Source organism: Salvelinus fontinalis, chromosome 39 (assembly GCF_029448725.1).
Source record: "Salvelinus fontinalis isolate EN_2023a chromosome 39, ASM2944872v1, whole genome shotgun sequence".
NCBI lineage: Eukaryota > Metazoa > Chordata > Actinopteri > Salmoniformes > Salmonidae > Salvelinus > Salvelinus fontinalis.
In genome coordinates, this window is record NC_074703.1 from 16,219,027 (window position 1) to 16,230,857 (window position 11,831).

General features: G+C 51.9%; 1 protein-coding gene across 1 annotated transcript in view; it reads right to left on the reverse strand.

Moving 5' to 3' along the window:
• LOC129838530 (uncharacterized) overlaps positions 1–11,280 on the reverse strand; it is a 58,567-nt gene extending 47,287 nt beyond the window's left edge. Inside the window, exons 1-2 of the mRNA XM_055905569.1 lie at positions 10,937–11,280; positions 2,260–2,325 (exon numbers count right to left, since the gene is read on the reverse strand). Coding sequence (XP_055761544.1) covers positions 2,260–2,325; positions 10,937–11,107 — 237 coding nt within the window. The 5' untranslated portion in view covers positions 11,108–11,280. The remainder of the gene's footprint in view (positions 1–2,259; positions 2,326–10,936) is intronic.
• Between the last annotated feature and the right edge of the window lie 551 nt (positions 11,281–11,831).

Consider the following 11,831-nt stretch of genomic DNA (forward strand, 5'->3'; position numbering starts at 1 on the left):
CTATACAAGACAGATCCTGGAACTGTTAAACTGACAGCTAACTCCTTCTGTAAACACCCATGTGTATAAATAACCTATCTTAGAACCAGTGCTCTTGTTTGAGCACCTGTGGTTGGTTTGTGTCCGTGTGCATTCTGCAGCCTACTGTCTCGGTACTCCCTGTGTCCTGGGTGACAGTAGTGGGAGATCGGAAGCATCGTGTCCTGGGTGACAGTAGTGGGAGATCGGAAGCATCGTATCCTGGGTGACAGTAGTGGGAGATCGGAAGCATCGTGTCCTGGGTGATAGTAGTGGGAGGTCGGAAGCATCGTGTCCTGGGTGACAGTAGTGGGAGATCGGAAGCATCGTGTCCTGGGTGACAGTAGTGGGAGATCAGAAGCATCGTGTCCTGGGTGACAGTAGTGGGAGATCGGAAGCATCGTGTCCTGGGTGACAGTAGTGGGAGGTCGGAAGCATCGTGTCCTGGGTGACAGTAGTGGGAGGTCGGAAGCATCGTGTCCTGTGTGACAGTAGTGGGAGGTCGGAAGCATCGTGTCCTGGGTGACAGTAGTGGGAGATCGGAAGCATCGTGTCCTGTGTGATAGTAGTGGGAGGTCGGAAGCATCGTGTCCTGGGTGACAGTAGTGGGAGATCCGAAGCATCGTGTCCTGGGTGACAGTAGTGGGAGATCGGAAGCATCGTGTCCTGGGTGACAGTAGTGGGAGATCGGAAGCATTGTGTCCTGTGTGACAGTAGTGGGAGATCGGAAGCATCGTGTCCTGGGTGACAGTAGTGGGAGATCGGAAGCATCGTGTCCTGGGTGACAGTAGTGGGAGATCGGAAGCATCGTGTCCTGGGTGACAGTAGTGGGAGGTCTGAAGTATCGTGTCCTGGGTGACAGTAGTGGGAGATCGGAAGCATCGTGTCCTGGGTGACGGTAGTGGGAGATCGGAAGCATCGTGTCCTGGGTGACGGTAGTGGGAGATCGGAAGCATCGTGTCCTGGGTGACAGTAGTGGGAGGTCGGAAGCATCGTGTCCTGGGTGACAGTAGTGGGAGATCGGAAGCATCGTGTCCTGGGTGACAGTAGTGGGAGATCGGAAGCATCGTGTCCTGGGTGACAGTAGTGGGAGGTCGGAAGCATCGTGTCCTGGGTGACAGTAGTGGGAGATCGGAAGCATCGTGTCCTGGGTGACAGTAGTGGGAGATCGGAAGCATCGTGTCCTGGGTGACAGTAGTGGGAGATCGGAAGCATCGTGTCCTGGGTGACAGTAGTGGGAGATCAGAAGCATCGTGTCCTGGGTGACAGTAGTGGGAGATCGGAAGCATCGTGTCCTGGGTGACAGTAGTGGGAGATCGGAAGCATCGTGTCCTGGGTGACAGTAGTGGGAGATTGGAAGCATCGTGTCCTGGGTGACAGTAGTGGGAGATCGGAAGCATCGTGTCCTGGGTGACAGTAGTGGGAGGTCGGAAGCATCGTGTCCTGGGTGACAGTAGTGGGAGATCGGAAGCATCGTGTCCTGGGTGACGGTAGTGGGAGGTCGGAAGCATCGTGTCCTGGGTGACAGTAGTGGGAGGTCGGAAGCATCGTGTCCTGGGTGACGGTAGTGGGAGATCGGAAGCATCGGCTGAGTGGCGGACCACTGGTTCAACAGCCTCTCATCTGCTTGGCCTGTCCAATGGGCCTGTTTGGATTGGGACGGCCCATAAAGTTCAGTGTGGAGTTGAATTGTCACCGTCAGACAGGAGCTGTTTACCGTTACTCGTTACACCCCGATGATTTATCAGGTATTTCCAGTGCATAGAGAGGAGAGAGAATGAGAGCAGGGTGATGCCGGGCTGATAAACTTGGTGAATACAGAAGTGCTGAAGGCAGTTGAAGATGTAAATGAGGCTGTAAGGACCAGCGAACGTCTTTGTCCCCCCTTTTCACTTGTTTGTTTAACCAGAGGCCAAGACAGGAAGCCGGCCCACACAACTCTGCTGTCCCCATGGCAACTCCACAGTTAATTGTGGCACAACTACTCACAGAGCTCTTTAGAGAGAAGGGGAGGGGTGGGGACAAGCATGTGTTTGTGTGTGTGTGTGGGTGCGTGCGTCTGTGTGTATTTGTTTGCGGGTGTGTTTTATGCATGCCTGTGTGTATGTGTGAATTTGTGCAGTTTTTGTATTTTTATGTGTAATGTAACAGTGTTTGTGCACCTTATAAAGATTGTGGTTTTATTACTCTACATAGCTGTACATGTGCTGTGTATAGTTAGAGTTGTATTTTGGCACTTACTGTGTAGTGGTAGAGTCCTCGGTCCCACAAGATGGCCTTACTGGCAAAGGACAGATAACAAGGTGCCTGGAAAACAGACAGGACAACAGACATCAGTGAGCACAACACACGAACACACACAACAAGGCATACAAAATCATCTCAGGCCATTCTTAAACCTGACAGAAAGGAACATTCAACATCCAATCCTTTCAGGTCATTTCTCAATTGTAAAGAATTCAGAAAAAGTACAGAAACACTATTGTAGACCAAGACAAATGTATCAACTTTAGATGAACTAATGCTGATGGAGAGAGTGTTGAGATGAACTGCTTTCAAAGGAAGACTATCTATATCACTCAGTGTGGCCCGGCCAATAACAATGGCTAGAGCAAACAAACCAATGAGACAGAGACAGAGACACAGACAGACAGAGACAGACAGACGGAGAGACAGAGACAGACAGACGGAGAGACAGACAGAGACAGAGACACAGACAGACAGACAGACAGACAGACAGACAGACAGACAGACAGACAGACAGACAGAGACAGACACAGAGACAGACACAGAGACAGACAGACACAGAGACAGACAGACACAGAGACAGACACAGAGACAGACAGAGAGAGCTCCATAGACATCCCTGTGAAACCCCTCCTGGTGCATCAATTGCCCCTCTGTCTCTATAATGAGCTGGTCTGTACCACTATTCCACTACTCCAGTCTCCAGCAGTGGGGCTCTACTGTAGCACAGACTGGACACTTCATCATAGTGATAGCCAATTGTAATGTGTCCATTCAAACACATCTTTGCTCTATCTGTTCAGTTATCAGACTGCTTTTGGTTTGACACTTTTTGGTCCATGTGTGACTTAACAGCCCTTCTTTTACCAGCTCGGCTCCATTGGATGGACAGCACAGTGTCTGGGTGTGTCCATCAGTCTGACCCATGGGGCATGGGGCACTATGTTAAGCTCATCAATCACCAAGAGACGTGCGCACATCCCCATCGGAAACCCAGCCGCAGTCACCAGTGGAGCTCATCCATCTCTCTTTGCAGCGGGTGGCAGCTCCCAGAGCCGCCGAGTCAGCTCCAGGGGCTCACCCCTCATTCATGGGCCATAACCCCACACCGGAGTAGGTGACGGGGCACAAGGGCCTCAGAAGGAGGAGTACAATGGAACTTGCCTTGTGAGAGGACTGCTCTGACCCCCAGCCCCCCTTTGAGAGCTGTGTGGTGGACCTTCCTGACCTGTGCCTGCTTGTGCCAGTCTGCTCTCAAGATGGGAAATTATCCATGCTTTGATGCTGCAAGTGGCTACAGGGCAGTATTGGGACTGACCATCAACAAGACCTGGAGGTTCAGGACAGCATCAGGTCTGACCATCTCCAAGACCTGGAGTGACAGGGCACTATTGGGTCTTCCCATCTCCAAGACCTGGAGTGACAGGGCACTATTGGGTCTTCCCATCTCCAGAACATGGAGTGACTGGGCAGTATTGGGTCTGCCCATCTCAAGACCTGGAGTGACAGGGCAGTATTGGGTCTGCCCATCTCCAAGACTTGGAGTGACAGGGCAGTATTGGGTCTGCCCATCTCCAAGACCTGGAGTGACAGGGCAGTATTGGGTCTGCCCATCACCAAGACCTGGAGTGACAGGGCAGTATTGGGTCTGCCCATCTCAAAGACCTGGAGTGACAGGGCAGTATTGGGTCTGTCCATCTCCAAGACCTGGAGTGACAGGGCAGTATTGGGTCTGCCCATCACCAAGACTTGGAGTGACAGGGCAGTATTGGGTCTGCCCATCACCAAGACCTGGAGTGACAGGGCAGTATTGGGTCTGCCCATCTCCAAGACATGGAGTGACAGGGCAGTATTGGGTCTGCCCATCTCCAAGACCTGGAGTGACAGGGCAGTATTGGGTCTGCCCATCTCCAAGACTTGGAGTGACAGGGCAGTATTGGGTCTGTCCATCTCCAAGACCTGGAGTGACAGGGCAGTATTGGGTCTGCCCATCACCAAGACCTGGAGTGACAGGGCAGTATTGGGTCTGCCCATCACCAAGACCTGGAGTGACAGGGCAGTATTGGGTCTGCCCATCTCCAAGACTTGGAGTGACAGGGCAGTATTGGGTCTGTCCATCTCCAAGACCTGGAGTGACAGGGCAGTATTGGGTCTGTCCATCTCCAAGACCTGGAGTGACAGGGCAGTATTGGGTCTGCCCATCTCCAAGACCTGGAGTGACAGGGCATTATTGGGTCTGCCCATCACCAAGACCTGGAGTGACAGGGCAGCATCGGGTCTACCCATCTCCAAGACCTGGAGTGACAAGTTTCCTTTGTATGTATGGGCCTCTCCTGCTCTGTGCAACAATGAACATCACCTCTACAGATGATGACAGACATTATATCGAACAATATCTTTAAATAAGTCAACTTATTAGAAAAACACACCACAATATGCTCAGCCATTAATGGCAGCCCTTCTGAATAATTACCAGGAGATGGACAACGACCAATTTCCCCATAAATTGTGAATGCCTTGGCTAGGACACAATGACCTTGTTGTCACTAATTACACATTGTGTAATAGCTGTCGCTTTCCTCATCCTCAGATGAGGTGAGGAGAGAAGGATCTTCAGACCAATATGCGGAGTCAGGGAAATATGCCATCTTTATTTATGAACAACGATGAAAGATGGTAACACGAAACAAAACAAAACACTTTCAAAACTACAAAATAAGAAAACGACGTAGAACGGAACCTGAACATAAACTCACATACATAAACGTAAACTCACGGACAGGAACGTTACATCGAAACGAACGAACAGCCAAACAGCTCCAAAAGTGAATACATCTAACATAACGAAGACATCACAGGAGACAATCACCCACAAACAAACAGTGAGAATGCCCTACCTAAATATGACTCTTGATTAGAGGAAAATGCAAACCACCTGCCTCTAATCAAGAGCCATACCAGGCAAACCGAAACCAACATAGAAACAGATAACATAGACTGCCCACCCAAAACACATGCCCTGACCATAAACACATAAAAACTAACATAAATAGGTCAGGACTGTTACAGTACCCCCCCCCCCAAGGTGCGAACGCCGGGCGCACCAGCACAAAGTCCAGGGGAGGGTCCGGGTGGGCAGTTGACCACGGTGGTGGTTCCGGTTCAGGACGCTGTCCCCATACCACCATAGTCACTCCCCTCTTCTTTCTACCCCTTCTAATGCCCACCCTAACACTACCTTCCCCTAAATAAACAGCTAGCACCAGGACAAGGGGCAGCACCGGGACAAAGGGTAGCACCGGGACAAGGGGCAGCACCAGAACAAGGGGCAGCACCAGGATAAGGACCATCACTGGAATAAGGGGCAGCACCGGGACAAGGGGCAGCACCGGGACAAGGGGCAGCACCGGGACAAGGGGCAGCACCGGGACAAGGGGCAGCACCGGGACAAGGGGCAGCACCGGGACAAGGGGCAGCACCGGGACAAGGGGCAACACCGGGACAAGGGGCAACACCGGGACAAGGGGCAGATCCCGGCTGAAGGACTCTGGCAGGTCCTGTTTGGACGGCTCTGGCAGGTCCATGCAGGCTGACGGCTCTCGACGCTCATGGCAGACTGACGGCTCTCTACGCTCATGGCAGGCTGACGGCTCTCGACGCTCATGGCAGACTGACGGCTCTCTACGCTCATGGCAGGCTGACGGCTCTCGACGCTCATGGCAGACTGACGGCTCTCGACGCTCATGGCAGACTGACGGCTCTCGACGCTCATGGCAGGCTGACGGCTCTCGACGCTCATGGCAGGCTGACGGCTCTCGACGCTCATGGCTCTCTGACGGCTCTCGACGCTCATGGCTCTCTAACGGCTCTGGCTGCTCATGGCTCTCTGACGGCTCTGGCTGCTCATGGCTCTCTGACGGCTCTGGCTGCTCATGGCTCTCTGACGGCTCTGGCTGCTCATGGCTCTCTGACGGCTCTGGCTGCTCATGGCTCTCTGACGGCTCTGGCTGCTCATGGCTCTCTGACGGCTCTGGCTGCTCATGGCTCTCTGACGGCTCTGGCTGATCATGGCTCGCTGGCGGCTCTGGCAGATCCTGTCTGGTTGGCGGCTCTGGCAGATCCTGTCTGGTTGGCGGCTCTGGCAGATCCTGTCTGGCTGACGGCTCTAGCGGCTCCTGTCTGGCGGATGGCTCTGTAGGCTCATGGCAGATGGGCGGCTTTGCAGGCTCATGGCAGACGGGCGGCTTTGCAGGCTCCTGGCAGACGGATGGCTCAGATGGCGCTGGGGAGACGGATGGCTCAGATGGCGCTGGGGAGACGGATGGCTCAGATGGCGCTGGGGAGACGGATGGCTCAGATGGCGCTGGGGAGACGGATGGCTCTGGCCGTATACGGCGCACTGTAGACCTGGTGCGTGGTGCCGGAACTGGAGGCACCGGGCTAATGATAAGCACCTTCCTACTAGTGCGTGGAGCAAGGACAGGGCACACTGAACTCTCAAAGCGTACTCTATACCTGGTGCGTGGTACCGGCACTGGTGGCACCTGGCTGAGGGCACGCACCTCAGGACTAGTACGGGGAGAAGTGACAGTGTGTACAGGACTTAGGAGACGCACAGGTGGCTTAGTGCGCCGGAAATACCGGACCGTGCAGGCGTACTGGCTCTCTTGAGCATTGAGCCTGCCCAACCTTACCTGGTTGAATGCTCCCGGTCGCCCTGCCAGTGCGGCGAGGTGGAATAGCCCGCACTGGGCTATGCAGGCGAACCGGGGAAACCATGCGTAAGGCAGGTGCCATGTATGCCGGCCCGAGGAGACGCACTGGAGACCAGACGCGTTGAGCCGGCCTCATGACACCTGGCTCAATGCCCAATCTCGCCCTACCAGTGCGGGGAGGTGGAATAACCCGCACCGGGCTATGCACACGTACAGGAGACACCGTGCGCTCTACTGCGTAACACGGTGTCTGCCCGTACTCCCGCTCTCCACGGTTAGCCTGGGAAGTGGGCGCAGGTCTCCTACCTGCCCTTGGCCCACTACCCTTTAGCCCCCCCCCAAGAAATTTTTGGGAGTTACTCACGGGCTTTTTCGGCTTCCGTGCCAGACGCGTTCCCTCATAATTCCGGTTCCTCTCTCCGGTAGCCTCCGCTCTCCTAAGTGCCTCCAGCTGTTCCCATGGAAGGCGATCTCTACCTGCTAGGATCTCCTCCCATGTATAGACACCTTTTCCATTCAATACATCGTCCCATGTCCATTGCTCCTTCTTCTGTCCCTTACTCCGTTTAGCATTCCCATACCGCTTGGTCTTTGTATTTTGGTGGGTGATTCTGTAATAGCTGTCGCTTTCCTCATCCTCAGATGAGGTGAGGAGAGAAGGATCTTCAGACCAATATGCGGAGTCAGGGAAATATGCCATCTTTATTTATGAACAACGATGAAAGATGGTAACACGAAACAAAACAAAACACTTTCAAAACTACAAAATAAGAAAACGACGTAGAACGGAACCTGAACATAAACTCACATACATAAACGTAAACTCACGGACAGGAACGTTACATCGAAACGAACGAACAGCCAAACAGCTCCAAAAGTGAATACATCTAACATAACGAAGACATCACAGGAGACAATCACCCACAAACAAACAGTGAGAATGCCCTACCTAAATATGACTCTTGATTAGAGGAAAATGCAAACCACCTGCCTCTAATCAAGAGCCATACCAGGCAAACCGAAACCAACATAGAAACAGATAACATAGACTGCCCACCCAAAACACATGCCCTGACCATAAACACATAAAAACTAACATAAATAGGTCAGGACTGTTACACATTGAATGTGAAACCCAGTACATTTACACACCAGAGGATGGCATGGCTGTGGATGAGGGAATTGTGAGTTGGTGATAATTGCAAATCTCACTGGGAATAGAGAAAAGAGAGGACAAGAGGAGGACAGGAAGAGGAAAGGGGGATGTATAGTGCATAGTGTTTTACCCAGACTCCTTTTGCTCAGCTACCAAATATGTCCTATTTCACCAGACTGCCAGAACAGTGCTGTGATGAATAAGGACCAGAGCTCATTCCCAGTCATGAACTGTGCTGCTGGGAGAAGCCCTGAGCCCTGAGCCTGTTACTAAACATGAGAGTTGAGCCAGAGGGCAAGAGGGCACACAGACAGTAATTACATGTCATATTAATGGTGTAAAACTACACCCCAGGGAACATGGCAGGGAAGTGGGGTCATTCCAATCTGATCAATCTATCCTCTTCATAATTTACGTTTATATTATTTATTTATTACTCTCTTTTTTGTAGCTTCCGGCACCTGGTATTCCCAGGCGGTCTCCAGTCCCAGCACTAACCACTAACCACTAATCACTAACAAGCGTGTTCAGGGTAGTATGTCCACAAGCATATTTTTTTATACCCTGTTTCCTCCCTGAATTAGGTCCCTTGGCTCATCTCTGCAACGCCTCAATGGGCTCAGGAGAGGCGATTGTGAAGGTGGAGTCCTCTGAAACATGACCCGCCTGGCCGACTACTTCTTACCACACTGCTCGCTTAACCCGGATGTCAGCCGCACCAACGTGTCGGAGGAAACACTGTTCGACTGACGACCGGAGTCAGCTCGCAGACGCCCGACCCTGTCACAAGGAGTCGCCAGAGCACGATGAGCCAAGGAAAGCCCCAACGGTCAAACCCTCCCCTACCCTGGAGGGCCCTGGGCCTATGGGGCTCCCGGTCACAGCCGGTTGTGACACAGCCTGGGATCAAACCCTAAACTGTAGTGGCGCCTTAGCACTGCGGTGCAGTGATTTTGACCGCTTTCCTTTTTGATGCCATTTCATCATCATTGATCCGTCATCACAAAACACATAATCCGGTTGAGGGTTGTCTAAAGTGATTGGCGTTCCCTTTTCCTTGTCCAATTCAGATGATGAGATTAGGTAGATTCCTGGCAGATGGAGTTTCCACTAGCTTGTGTCTCAAGGACGCCCCCCACCCCTCCTCTCCACCGACCTCAGGCACTTCCTGCCAGGGGGGGGCGCTGTTTACCATTGCACGGCCGCAGCGTGGGTTGCCAGGCTCCTGGCCTCAGAGGGCAGGAAATGCTGACTTGCTAGTCCAGGGGCAGTCAAAAGGGGAAATATGATGGGAGCTTATCAATAACGAGTAGGTGGAAAAGGGGAGATCAAATTACCAATTAAGGGCTAATCGCCAAAGTGGTGGCTGGTCTCGCTCCCTCTACCCTCTCTGTCTCCTCTCTACCCTCGCTTTCTCCCATCCCACTTTCCCTTGTCCTCTCAGATTTGTGGCCATCTGCCTGTGTTTCTCAGGGGATCCCTTTCTCCTCTCCTGAGTACGAGACGGGATGTTTTATTAATTCACTTTCCCCTGATTACACCCTCTCTGTGAGCCAGCGTACAATAATAGGCATTTCATCAACGTTTAATCAAGGCTGCAGCACAGCGAACAGAGAACCAGGGATCAGAGCATCCTGATCAGAGCATCCTGATCAGAGCATCCTGTTGAGGTCAGCAATAAAGGGCCAATACAGGGACATATGATTGCATTAGGGAGCACACACACACACACACACACACACACACACACACACACACACACACACACACACACACACACACACACACACACACACACACACACACACACACACACACACACACACACACAACAAGCCTCATGAGAACTGATACTACAGATAGAACTACAGACAAACGCAAAATAATATTGTAAATACACGCCGCAGCAATTCAGCAATGTCGCACACTCAATTTAGCAATGTTGTACACAAAGGACTACCATAGCAACACAAAGGACTACCATAGCAACACAAAGGACAAGAACAACACACTAAGCGCGCACCGGAGGAACCACAGGTGTCGGAAAACAATGAGACCATTATACGACGCAAGATGGCACCGCGGACGAGGAGATCGGGTTCAGAAGACAATCATGCACATAGCAAACCTATGACGGCCACACAAAAGAGCAGAGTTAGCTCCCCAGCATGGACCGGACCAGGTTAAAATTAGAGACAAAACCAGAGAGCAGCCAGATCCAAAAGAGAAAGCCCAGGGTCAGCTATAATGAGAGCTGAATGTGATCATCCAACCGGTCCTGTTTAATAGGGTTCATCCCTGCAAGGTCTGTGTCCTGCCTCTGGTGTGTGTACACGTTTTGTTGTGGGTCAGGGGGCTGCAAGGGCTCCATGACCCCGAAGTGACCTCTGGGAGTCAGAAGGGACCCCCACTGGCAAGACAGAGCTCTCTTTATACTTTAATCTGGTAGCACAGAGGATCAATATGGCTACCATCGGCGCTGGTGATTGTGTGAGCAGGAGTTAGCGTTCCAGCCATTTTCGGCCCCTCACCGGGTGGCTGGACACAAAGCCAGCATCCCTCTGCCACCCCGGTCACAATGACCTCTGGGACGGTGGCACACTACCGGCTAACCTACTTAACATTCATTAGTGTCAAAGAGGTGAACAGATGCTCAGGTCTTACAGCTCTTCTCTCTCATGTTCTCACCGTGGGACTCATTGAACAGAGTTTGACGTGTTTTTCAGTTGGGATATGGGGGAGGTCCGGCTTCAGTCCATTCTGCTGTTGATTAAGAGGAGGGCTCGGTGGCCAGACTCACCCTGTCCTGGTGGAGTGCTGAGCAGGAGCCATGTTGCCAGGTGATGGTGTTGACTGGACGTCTGGGCCGGGCCAGGAGCCTGGTAGGATGGATATTCTGGTCCTGCTGTTCTCTGTCCAGTCTGTTCCCCCAGCAAGGCTCTGGCCCTCGCCCATTCTCAATGACCCACATGTCCCCTGAACTAATCTCTCTGACCTCTCTATTAAACTGTAGCCTACATCCCCTCTCTGTCGCCCGACTGAGTGAGAGGACAATGTGACATCTACAGGTCAATTCATATGGCTCATACTACAAAATATGCTCTTTCTCCATGATGTTGATATAGCTACCTCACTCTTGCAGCGACTGAATGGACATGGGGAGGAAGAGAATGAAATACCTTCCTGTGGAGGACTGAAACTGTGTTTTCATATGTGGATTATTGCTGTTAATAATTACCACCTTGTTAAACCAGTCTAAGTCACTGGTGCATGCTATTCCCCGAGTAAAAACAGATGAATGTAATATAATACTAACGAACGCAGAGTTCCTTTTCGTCATAACTTTGAGGCACATTTACACACAAAAACACATTTCATGTTCTCTTATATGTCCTTCACATTTGGGTCAGGCGGACCCCGTGATCCTCCAAAGCCATGAATGAAGATCGTCCCCAACCAAACCACACACACACACACACACACAGAGGCCAGACCAGAAACTACAAACAGCTGGACAGAGAGCTTTTCAGCCCAAATACAGAGAATAGAAATGGATCACATTCTGGGCTGCTATAACGCTAGAGCATACATCTCCTAGACATAGTTACATTACAGGGGATATAGAGACCAAGCTATGTGGAAACAATGGACTCTATCAATTCCCCAAATCAGACCTCATTCGTGTGAATGTGTAC